The 12,278-nt window shown below is 53.6% G+C and overlaps 1 protein-coding gene across 3 annotated transcripts; it reads right to left on the bottom strand.

Annotated features, from left to right (window-relative positions):
* Positions 1 to 643: 643 nt before the first annotated feature.
* LOC142469097 (small ribosomal subunit protein eS27) lies at positions 644 to 7,294 on the bottom strand. Of its 3 annotated transcripts, none has more exons than XM_075576003.1 (4): positions 7,142 to 7,294; positions 4,626 to 4,734; positions 1,318 to 1,428; positions 644 to 853 (listed from the first exon to the last, which is right to left on the bottom strand). In XM_075576003.1, exons 1-4 carry the CDS (start codon positions 7,145 to 7,147, stop codon positions 825 to 827), a joined length of 255 nt encoding a protein of 84 aa, XP_075432118.1. In that variant the 5' UTR covers positions 7,148 to 7,294; the 3' UTR covers positions 644 to 824. The 3 variants fall into 3 exon arrangements, with proteins under 3 accessions (XP_075432118.1, XP_075432119.1, XP_075432116.1); XM_075576004.1 differs by lacking the exon at positions 7,142 to 7,294 and adding an exon at positions 7,064 to 7,139; XM_075576001.1 differs by lacking the exon at positions 7,142 to 7,294 and adding an exon at positions 6,807 to 6,924.
* Positions 7,295 to 12,278: the final 4,984 nt, after the last annotated feature.

The raw sequence follows: 12,278 nt of genomic DNA, 5'->3' as shown, positions 1-12,278 counted from the left end.
GCAGAGGTGTGTGTTTCTTGGTGGTGGGGGGCAGAGGTTTGTGTTTCTTGGTGGTGGGGGGCAGAGGTTTGTGTTTCTTGATGGTGGGGGGCAGAGGTGTGTGTGTTTCTTGGGGATTGTGTGAGATGGGGAGGATTTGAGAGGGGGCATTGCGTTTGCTCACCTTACTCTTCCCCCTATCCCTGGTGCTTACAGATACCATAGTCACTTCTAGGCTGTTTTCCTTTCTGGGCTTTATCCCATTAGAACAGTGTGCCAAATATCCTACTATAATAGTGGCAGGCACCCCCTCCGCTAACCCCGCTCTTCCATAAGTCTGTAATAGCATGCAGACGTTGGCACCTCCCCGAGGTGGGAAGGGGTCCCCCAGCGCTGTAATCCCCCTTAATGTAAGCCCCGAGACCCCATGCTCCCTGAAACACCGGTATCTCGCTGCTGTTTAAAGGTTCCGCATCACGCGGCCAATAGCAAGCTGCAAGGTATGATGTCCCGGCTTCCTATTGGCTGGCAGGACCTTTATCTGTGCCCAGCCAGAGCGGATACCGGAGAACAGGGGATCCCCAGGGCTGAATGCGGATCTCCCCCTCACATTAACCCTACAGCTTCTTTCCGCAAAGCATAAAAACATTTGAGAAAAAAGGGCCGCGTGGCAACTTTCTCATTTATTTAGGAAAGGCTTTGCACATAATCAAAGTTGAACTGCAAAAATGTTTCCTGTAGTACAAGAGCCAAACAAAGATGGGTGCAGTGTACCACAGCCGGGCAAGCTGGCGAGGGGGCCAGGTAAGGCAAATCATCTGAGGAGCGCGCGGTCAGCATCGTGTCTAATGCTGCTTCCGTCTGAAGGAGCACCCTGCGGAACGGAGAACACGCCGTTAGTGTAAGGAGAGGGAGGTGGATTCATGGTGCAGACTCCCAGCATAGGTGGTAGGGCTAATATTTTAAGGGAACTCAAAAAGGTGCTTGGCACAGACGGAAGGTTAAACCCTAAATATCAAATAGCGAGATTTTACAGGGGAAGAGAGCGCGGGGGAAGGGGGGACGCGTAAGGGAGGGCTGAGCGCGGGGGAGCGGGCGAGAGCGCGCAGGGGGAGGGAGATTTTGTGGAACGTGCTCCCTACATTAGGCAACCTGGGGAGTTTCCTGGAGCCGACACCTTATAAAATCGGAGCTCCGGGAACCCCCTGCGGTGGTATCCTCCCTCATGTCGGGGAACACCAGAAACCCTGTGCACCCATCGGGAGAAAATATTCCACTAGTGGCCCCCGTGTGAGATTCCTTGGCGTGTGCCCAGGGCATGGCAGAAAACAGAGCTACCTTCTGTCAGTCTGGCTTTGCCGCCCGTCGGCTGGCACAGAACCGTGGAGCAGCCCACACACAGGACCACTGTTTGCGCGTGGCTGAAAACCGTGGTGATCTTGTAGCAGCCTGAAAGAGAATATAGAGACACAAATCAGACTATTCCAGCGGTCGCCAACTCCAGTCCTCAAGGGCCACCAACAGGTCAGGTGATCAGGATATGCTTCAGCACAGGTGGTGCAGTCAAAGACAGCCACTGGGGTATGAGGAAAGTGTATGCTCCAATAGTTCCAGAATGCAATATAGAGTGTCAGTGAGTACAACACAGGAGTTAAACTCTTGCATGGAGCGGGCATAGTGATGCGGGACTATCCAGTGCAGAATAATGACAGACTCTCTGAAGGAAGCCGTCAGAGGATAACAATCACCTCATTGGAAAAAAATGTAAAAAAAACACTGGAAATAATATCAAACTCACAATAAATCCAGAATTGTTTTCTCCTTAAGGTGAATCTTACCCACACCTAGAGCCTCAATGAGTATAATTTGTGGCGTGTTCAGCCGCTGGTAAATATCCAGATAGAAACCAACAAAAAAAAAGGGAGCAGCGCCCAGGTGGTATAAAAATGAAAAATGTACCGAGAGCGAACAGGAGGGGCGAGAGGGGACAGCCCTGCCTCGTGCCGCTCTTAATTTTGAAGAGGGCGGGTGGGAAGCCCTGGTGAAGAACTCGAGCCGCCGGATTTGAATATAGAGATAGTATTGCATTGGTTATTTTTCCCGCGAAGCCAAAGGCCCCAAGCATGTCTCTTAGGCTGCGTCCATAGGACTGCAGCCGTGCTGAGGCGCGCGGAGGCTGAGGGAAAGCGGGTGCCTTCCCTGGCCTTGGTCCGCGTGCCGTCCGGGGGCATGTCGTGGGGCGGGCCAGTGACGTCACGGAGCCGGTTCGCCCGCTCATGTGACTGGCCCTGCGCTCCCTTGAGCGCTTGAATTTAAAATTTTGGTAAGACTTACGGTTCCGCGCGCTTGCAGAAGCGTAAGCGAGCCCCTGCTAAAGCCGCTCTCATGGCGGCTGCAGGGGCTCAGTGCCAAGCGTGAGCGCGCCTCAGCGCCTGGACGCAGCCTTAGGTATGCCCAGTCAATAATGTCAAATGCGTTTTCTGCATCTAGACTTAACACCATAACTTTTGTTTTAAATTGGCTATTTCTATCAGATGAATGATCCGTCGGGTATTATCTGCCGCTTGCCGGTCTTTAATGAACTCGACTTAATCTGGGTGTACTAGTCTAGGCCGGATGTGACCCAATCTATTGGCGATTAATTTAGCATATATTTTTACATCTGCGTTTATGAGGGAGATTGGTCTGTAGCTTTTAGTCACGTGGGTCTTTTCCTTGCTTATATACAAGGGATACGGACGCTTGGAGCATGTGGTCCGGGAAAGGGCTCCCCTCCAGCACCGCGTTAAACATGGCGTGCGAAGATTACATTTGTGATCTAAACCATTTATGTGACTGGCACCAAGAGCAGAAAAGGGGAGGGGGGGGAAAGGGATAAGAAAAAAAGAACGAACAAGTGTGAAAAGGCTAAAGTTTATACGCCAATCTCTATTAGAAATAGTAAATATCATTTAAAGCTCCTTAGTAACCTGCAATGACGCCCTTCGAGTTTAACACATATTTACATCTTTTTCATTCAGCAATTCAAATAGTGGCTGAGGTCCCATTGAATATTTACACCACAGGGAGAACGGGTCTTCAGCATAAAAATCCAACACAGGCGGTCCTCGGTTATCCACCGGAACCCGTTCTGGAAGAGGCGTTGGATGGTGAAACCGCTGTAACGCGAGTCCCATGTTAATCAGCGGCGGTGAGCGTCGGATAGCGCATTCAGGCGCCGGATAACGGCCCATAGGGTTGCGTTGGATATGCCATTCGTTGCAAAGTGAAACGTTGGATAGTGAGGACCGCCTGTGAGCCCCCCTGCTTTTTAGAAAGGTATAAGTGGGGTCGCCCGGTAGCTCAGAGCAGATGGCAGCGTCCCCACTAATGCCTTTCTCTCTGGATCTGATTGGACTAGAAAAGGTGACTAATGTCTTGAATAAAGGATGAAATCAAATGTCTTATCGATCCATTGTAATCACCATTGTCAAAGTGACCCATGCGCAGTAGTTATTCTGAGGCTTTAGATCGGAGAGCCCCGGCGTGACGTGGAAGCGCGCAGCTGACTGTCGGGTTTCTGCTGCTATATTCCGGCTCGTGGTGGCGTGGTACGGGGATGCGCGCGGGCGAGCGCACATGCACGTGCTTGCTGTGACGTCATGCTCAGACCCGATTTTGGCGCAACATTTGATCGGAGATGTTTTTCTTCAGTGTATATAAAGAGGGTCCCTGGTTAAGGACCCCATACTCCTTGATAACATTCGTGTGCGAAACGCGTAGGAGGACCTACAGCTCCTTTGGGTGATGCTGTTCATTCAATAAATTTTTTCGTTTTTGTACCACCTGGCTCCCTGGGCAGTGCGCTGCTAGCTTTTGTTTCTATAAAGACAGCCACTTGTGCTGAAGCAGGGATACCCCCAATACATGACCAGTTGTGAGGTCTTGAGGACTGGAGTTGGCCACTCCTGGACTAGGTAGGTAACAGGGTGGTATGGGGAGGGGGGGAGGTGACTAGGTGGTATTAGGAAGGGGGGGAGGGGGGTGGGGGATGGGGGGGGAGGGGGGTGGGGGATGGGGGGGGAGGGGGGTGGGGGGTGGGGGATGGGGGGGGAGGGGGGTGGGGGGGAGGGGGGGATGGGGGGGTGGGGGATGGGGGGGAGGGGGGATCCCAACGATCAGGGGATGGGGGGGGGATCCCAACGATCAGAGGATGGGGGGGGGATCCCAACGATCAGAGCATGGGGGGGATCCCAACGATCAGAGCATGGGGGGGATCCCAACGATCAGAGGATGGGGGGAGGGGATCCCAACGATCAGAGGATGGGGGGGATCCCAACGATCAGAGGATGGGGGGGATCCCAACGATCAGAGGATGGGGGGATCCCAACGATCAGAGGATGGGGGGATCCCAACGATCAGAGGATGGGGGGGATCCCAACGATCAGAGGATGGGGGGGATCCCAACGATCAGAGGATGGGGGGAGATCCCAACAATCAGAGGATGGGGGGAGGGGATCCCAACAATCAGAGGATGGGGGGAGGGGATCCCAACGATCAGAGGGTGGGGGGAGGGGATCCCAACGATCAGAGGATGGTGGGGGATCCCAACGATCAGAGGATGGGGGGGATCCCAACGATCAGAGGATGGGGGGGGGGCTCTTTACCTGGGCATTTGACATCCATGAAGTAAGAGTTGGGGCTCTGGACCAGTCTTTTCTTCTTGTGCCTCCTCTTCTCATCCTCCGAGGTCGGGTGAAGTAAATCTTTAGCCAACTGAGCCAAGAACGACAAAAAAAACCTGTTATAATAAGTGGGCTTGTCGGTGTAGGGGGGGGGGGGGTGCGGTGCGTGGCGGTGGGCTTGTAAGGGGGGTGCGTGGCGGTGGACTTGTAGGAGGGGGCGTGCATGGCGGTGGGCTTGTAAGGGGGGTGCGTGGCGGTGGGCTTGTAGGGGGGTGCGGTGCGTGGCGGTGGGCTTGTAGGGGGGGTGCGTGGCGGTGGGCTTGTAGGGGGGGTGCGTGGCGGTGGGCTTGTAAGGGGGGTGCGTGGCGGTGGGCTTGTAAGGGGGGTGCGTGGCGGTGGGCTTGTAAGGGGGGTGCGTGGCGGTGGGCTTGTAGGGGGGTGCGGTGCGTGGCGGTGGGCTTGTAGGAGGGGGCGTGCGTGGCGGTGGGCTTGTAAGGGGGGCGCGTGGCGGTGGGCTTGTAGGGGGGTGCGGTGCGTGGCGGTGGGCTTGTAGGGGGGGTGCGTGGCGGTGGGCTTGTAGGGGGAGTGCGGTGGGCTTGTAAAGGGGGGTGATGCAGCGCAGGGTGCGGGTGGGCGCCAGCGCAGGGTGCGGGTGTCTGTGCGCATGTGTATGTGAGTGTGTTTGTGTGTATGCGAGTGTGAATGTGGTAATCATCCCCTCCCCCCAACATACGCACACACGAGAATGTGCTGGGACCTTTGCCCTGTGATATAACGTTATCTCAAATTACATTTAAAGCTTCTGTCCCACTCCCAGCCACACGGCGAGATCTACCCCCCCCACCCCCCCGCTCCCATGTCACGCGCCGCTCTGCCCTCCCACCCCGCTCCCATGTCACGCGGCGAGAGCTCCGCTCTCCCCCCCCACCCCGCTCCCATGTCACGGGGGGAGCAGCGCTGCTCCCCCCCCACTCGGCGAGTTTTCACACACACGGCAATATCTCACACTCTCAACCACGATACGCAGCGAGATCCCCCCCACTCCCTGCACCGACACGCAGCGAGATCCCCCCCACTCCCTGCACCGACACGCAGCGAGATCCCCCCCACTCCCTGCACCGACACGCAGCGAGATCCCCCCCACTCTCTGCACCGACACGCAGCGAGATCCCCCCCACTCTCTGCACCGCCACGCAGCGAGATCCCCCCCACTCCCTGCACCGCCACGCAGCGAGATCCCCCCCACTCTCTGCACCGACACGCAGCGAGATCCCCCCCACTCTCTGCACCGACACGCAGCGAGATCCCCCCCACTCTCTGCACCGACACGCAGCGAGATCCCCCCACTCCCTGCACCGACACGCAGCGAGATCCCCCCACTCCCTGCACCGACACGGCCCCCCACTCCCTGCACCGACACGCAGCAAGATCCCCCCACTCCCTGCACCGACACGGCCCCCCACTCCCTGCACCGACACGCAGCGAGATCCCCCCCACTCTCTGCACCGACACGCAGCGAGATCCCCCCCACTCCCTGCACCGACACGCAGCGAGATCCCCCCCACTCCCTGCACCGACACGCAGCGAGATCCCCCCCACTCAGCGAGATCCCCCCCACTCTCTGCACCGACACGCAGCGAGATCCCCCCCCCACTCTCTGCACCGACACGCAGCGAGATCCCCCCACTCCCTGCACCGAGATCCCCCCACTCCCTGCACCGACACGGCCCCCCACTCCCTGCACCGACACGGCCCCCCACTCCCTGCACCGACACGCAGCGAGATCCCCCACTCCGAACCACGACATGCAGCAAGATCCCCCTACCCCGTCACACGGCGAGATCCCCCCACTCCCAGCCACGACATGCACCGATATCCCCCCCACTCCTTGCACCGAGATCCCCCCCACTCCCTGCCCCGACACACAAGATCCCCCCCACTCCCTGCACAGAGATCCCCCCTCACTCCCAGCCACATGCTCCGAGATCCCCCCCACTCCCTGCACAGAGATCCCCCCTCACTCCCAGCCACATGCTCCGAGATCCCCCCCACTCCCAGCCACGACACACGGCGAGAACGGCCCCAGTCACTTCACGTGGCAAAAGCGCCCTATGTCCCGCAGCGAAAGAGCACGCGCCCTCCCCCGCAGCGAGGGACCCTCACCGTCCCGGGCACCTTATTGCCCGAACACATCACACAGGGTCACTTATACTCCAGCCCACTGCATGAGCCCGCTGTGTTTTAATCACTTTATGGTAACCCAACCCCCAGGGTGCCTTACTGCCCTGACAGACACACCACCCCTGCACAGTCTGCCAGTGACGGTAACCCAGCACCCTGATAATATTGTAGGAGACACCTAGCAGCCTGTCCATATGGCTTAAGGTAACACAACCCCCTTGCTGCCTGGGAGTTCACACCGTTTAAATGACGTCACCCCCCCCTCTTTCCCGTGAGGTGGTGGGTTTCCCGCCTTGCCCTCGCGCGCTGTCACTCACAGGCATGATGACGTCGGTCCCGCGAGCTCACTGTCCGCGTGGAGAGAAACACAGCAAATGACGCAGGATCCGCGTGGAATAGCAACACACACAGCAGACACTTCCGGTTCCGGGGGGGATAGGCGGGGCCTTCAGTGAGGCGGCCATGTTTGTTGTGGGCGGCTGAAGGCAAAGGTTGCCATACAAAGGGGAGAGAGTTACTGCTAAAAGGGCAAGACGGCTTCCTGTACATTGACATTTGACAACCCCTTTTGAACATGCCCCTGCCAGGCTGCCACCAACTGACTCTTTATCTGCCCCTGCTGTGAGTGGCATTTCCACCATCTCCTCCCTAACCCAACATGTACTCACCCTCTGTGTCACTATATCTATTAGATTGTAAGCTGCTAGGGGCAGAGATACTCTCTTGTCCCAGTATTTAATGTTTAGTTATGTTATCCCCTGTACTGAATCAGAATCCCCCTGCTTTATTTATTTATTTATTTATATATATATATATATATATATATTTTTTTTTATTTCCTCCCCACCCCCCAATGTATCTTAACAAACACAGCCTTAAATAAACATGTGTTTCCGCTTCAGAAACGCCTCCATTTGGGAATAACATCCATTGACACAACTCCCAGAATACTTTGCTCTCACGCATGAAACGCCTCCATTTGGGAATAACATCCATTGACGCAACTCCCAGAATCCTTTGCTCTCACGCACGAAACGCCTACATTTGGGAATAACATCCATTGACACAACTCCCAGAATACTTTGCTCTCACGCATGAAACGCCTCCATTTGGGAATAACATCCATTGACGCAACTCCCAGAATCCTTTGCTCTCACGCACGAAACGCCTCCATTTGGGAATAACATCCATTGACGCAACTCCCAGAATCCTTTGCTCCCACGGACTCTGGCCCTGAGGCCATGTTACAGGCCTGCAGCTTCGATTTATATACAGACTTCATTAAATAAATAGAGCCATTGTTTTATGGTGCAGTGTCTGGTACATTAAAGAAAGCCGACTTGTGGCACCCGAGGTAACAAAGCATCTATTGTCCGAGGGGGTTTCCATTTCTCTTGTAAATTTACATGTCACTGCCGTATTCATAAGAGAGCTGGAAGAGGGAATTAGCAGGGCAGTTAATACAAGTTACTTAGATTTTAAGCTCTTCCACCGCCACCCAAACCTACCCGGATAAACAAGAGGGGGAACCTGTCCTGCGCATCAGAGTACCAGCAATTGCACCAGGGTGTCAAGCCGTCATATATCTGGCTGAGAGGGAGCTGAATGGACCCTAGTGTGACCGGAGTGTTAGGAGAGGTAAAAAAAAGTTTAAAACTCTTACCTTGAAGCTCCACTCCGGTCTGGGTCTTGCTCTCCCCTTCCTCCAGCGTCCGCGTGCTGCCTTCAGTGCTTGTAGGTAGTAGGATGTGTGAAGAAGGCGCTACTGCGCATGACAGAACTGCTCAAAGTCCCGGATGAGGCAACAAACTTTATTGACACATAAGCAAAGGGGCTACACCACGATCTCCTCCTCTACGCGTTTCACCCCAGGGGTGAAACGCGTAGAGGAGGAGATCGTGGTGTAGCCCCTTTGCTTATGTGTCAATAAAGTTTGTTGCCTCATCCGGGACTTTGAGCAGTTCTACCCGGATAAACGGCAGAGTAATTTTTCTTACTGGTGATGATACGCTAAGAAAGTGGTGCAGGAAGGAGAATTGGGGTTTTTAGAGCACTGGGACTCCTTTTCTGAGAGGTGCCATTTATTCTAGGGATGGATTGCACCTCAATGAAGAGGGATCTTCTGTGCTAGGGGGGAGAATGTTAAAAAGGTTGGAGAAGATTTTAAACTAGCATGGAGGGGGAGGGACAAGAAACAGATAACGAACTAAGTAGAATAGATAGGGTTGGGGAAATAGCAAGGGGTCATGGAGGTAGAATTGGGGCAAGTACGAGTTTGGCGAGACACTGAGTCTCGCGAGTTTTGGTGAGAAGTTTACACGGGGACTCTTTAAATTCATTGTCCCAGACATACCAGAGGACAAACTACTGCTGGACAGGGTGCATAGAGCGCTTGAGCCAAAACAATCAGACCCCAATAAGGAAAGGGGTATCATCCTCAGGGTCCATTACTTCACAGTAAAAGAGGCTATTCTCAAAGTAACTAGACCAAAGCCTTGGGTAGCGTATGAAGGTTACCACATCCAGATCAACAACAATTTGGCGGCAACAACTTTACTAAAAAGAAAGGAGCTCAAGGAGATCACCAAAAGCCTGAGAGACAATCAGTTTAGATACAAGTGGGGATTTCCGTTTAAAGCTGCAGTTCAGTCAATATCCTGCATGTGTGGGGTTTTTTAATAAATCAGTTCTGTACTGTGAGAAAATACTTGTAGCATTTTCTTTTTTTTTTTTAAAAACAACTTTGAAAGACATTTTTTTTATGTATTCTAATGTAACGAGCATTTTTGTTTCTATAGCAACCCTTTAGAAAGGCACAACCCCTTCCTTTTCTGTAACAGGCTCTGGCACACCCCTTTGTGAGTCCTGCCCCCACCACAGCCGTGCACGTGCATGAGCACAAATGTATCAGTCATTGCCTGGTCACATGATCTTCCCCCAGAACTGACAGAGCAGCAGCAGAAAAGGAGAGTAGCTCAGAATTAATTAATTAAACCTTATTCCATTGCACGTGTGTAGTTAATGTTAAATATTAACAACTCATTTAAAATCAAATCTGTATATATAATACTGTAAACAATATGTATATTTAATTTTATGTGAATGTGTACAATTCAATGTATGTTATTAAAATTAATAATGGCTTGTTCTTGTATAGCGCTGCTAGTTTTACACAGCACTTTACAGAGACATTTTGCAGGCACAGGACCCTGCAGAGCTTAGGTGTGTATGTATGTGTTTGTATGATATAGATATATATGCACACGCACGCATATGCACGCGCACACATATACATGCACACACGTATACATGCGCACACGCACACGCACACATATACATGCGCACATATACACAAACATGCGCTCACGCACACATACATGCGCATGCGCACACGCACACATACATGCGCACACGCACACATACATGTGCACATATACACGCACACAAACATGCGCACACGCACACATAAACATGCGCACATATACATACATGCGCACATATACACGCACAAACATGCGCACACGCACACATATACATGCACACACGTATACATGCGCACATGCACACATATACACACACGCAAACATGCGCACACGCACATATATACACACACAAACATGCACACACGTATACATGCGTACACGCACACATATACATGCGCACACGCACACATATACACACACACAAACATGCACACACGCACATACATGCGCACACGCACACATGTACATGCCCACACGCACACAGATACACACACACACACACATGCGCACATACATGCGCACACATACATGCGCACATATACACGCACACAAACATGCGCACATGCACATATACATGTGCACACGCACACATATACACACACACAAACATGCGCACACGCACACATAAACATGCGCACACATAAACATGCGCACACGCACACATATACATACACACTGTGTGTGCGCATGTTTATGTGCGTATATATTTATGGTATTGCTTGACCTGAGGAAGAGGAAAACTCTTGAAAGCTTGTCCCATGACACAAATTGTTGGTCCAAAAAAAAGGTATCAATAAATACTGAAGAACTCATATATTCTGGTGTGTGTGTATGTATGCAATATATATATATTTTTTTTATTTTTTTATATATATACTGTATGTATATATGTATATGTATGTATGGATATATAGCAAAGGTCAGCAGGCGGAGGGAGAGAAGGACGGCATCCTGCAGCGAAGCTCGGCAGCGGTAGAGGACAGCAGCCGGCGGCGGAGGGAGAGAAGGACGGCATCCTGCAGCAAAGCTCGGCAGCGGCAGAGGACAGCAGCCGGCGGCGGAGAGAGAGAGGACGGCATCCTGCAGCGAAGCTCGGCAGCGGCAGAGGACAGCAGTGGCGGCGGAGGGAGAGAAGGACGGCATCCAGCAGCGAAGCTCGGCAGCGGCAGAGGACAGCAGCCGGCGGCGGAGAGAGAGAAGGACGGCATCCTGCAGCGAAGTTCGGCAGAGGACAGCAGCCGGCGGCGGAGGGAGAGAAGGACGGCATCCTGCAGCGAAGCTCGGCAGCGGCAGAGGACAGCAGTGGTGGCGGAGGGAGAGAAGGACGGCATCCTGCAGCGAAGCTCGGTAGCGGCAGAGGACAGCAGCCGGCGGTGGAGGGAGAGAAGGACGGCATCCTGCAGCGAAGCTCGGCAGCGGCAGAGGACAGCAGCCGGCAGCGGAGGGAGAGAAGGACGGCATCCTGCAGCGAAGCTCGGCAGCGGCAGAGGACAGCAGCCGGCGGCGGAGGGAGAAGAGGACCATGTGAATGGGACAGGAGCGGGACAGGAGGGCGGTAGGGAGGAGTTACGCTGTAGCAGCGGCAGACACCGGAATACTTCTGTCAGACCGCTGACCTCTATCTAGATAAATCACCCAAAAATCTACTCGCCCCAGTCCCACCTTTTAAAAAAAGAAATGAAATAAATTCCTAGTAAGAACTAATAACATTTGTTTTTGACATAACCGTTTATTTATTGTATTACATTTATACTTTACTACAACTAGTCCTTGTTACTGTACATAGTTCCTTACTAATCTAGTAAAAAAAGCCAGATATAAATGAGTGAGGGAGAGGGTGGGTGAGTGAGGGAGAGGGTGGGTCGGTGAGGGAGAGGGTGGGTGACGGAGAGGGTGGGTCGGTGAGGGAGAGGGTGGGTGACGGAGAGGGTGGGTCGGTGAGAGAGAGGGTGGGTGACGGAGAGGGTGGGTGAGGGAGAGGGTGGGTGACGGAGAGGGTGGGTCGGAGAGGGAGAGTGGGTGACTGGGTGGGCGGGAGAGAGTCGGGAGAGGGTGAGTGAGTGGGTGGGTGGATGGGTGGGAGAGGGTGAGTGGGTGGGTGGGTGAGGGTAGAGGGTGAGTGGGTGGGCGGTAGAGGGTGGGTGGGTGGGAGAGGGTGAGTGGGTGGGCGGGAGAGGGTGAGTGGGTGGGT

Source organism: Ascaphus truei, chromosome 18 (genome assembly GCF_040206685.1).
Source record: "Ascaphus truei isolate aAscTru1 chromosome 18, aAscTru1.hap1, whole genome shotgun sequence".
Classification (NCBI taxonomy): Eukaryota; Metazoa; Chordata; class Amphibia; order Anura; family Ascaphidae; genus Ascaphus; species Ascaphus truei.
This window is presented reverse-complemented; position numbering and strand designations above follow the sequence as displayed.

What these genes read in the sequence shown, in the direction of transcription:
- LOC142469097 (XM_075576001.1), bottom strand. Translation starts at nt 6,836, where the DNA reads ATGTGTTCGGGCAATAAGGTGCCCGGGACG. An exon ending in GCAATAAGGTGCCCGGGACG is followed by an intron (nt 4,735 to 6,806) that starts GTGAGGGTCCCT and finishes TTCTTGGCTCAG; the next exon opens with TTGGCTAAAGATTTACTTCA. An exon ending in CATGGATGTCAAATGCCCAG is followed by an intron (nt 1,429 to 4,625) that starts GTAAAGAGCCCC and finishes ATTCTCTTTCAG; the next exon opens with GCTGCTACAAGATCACCACG.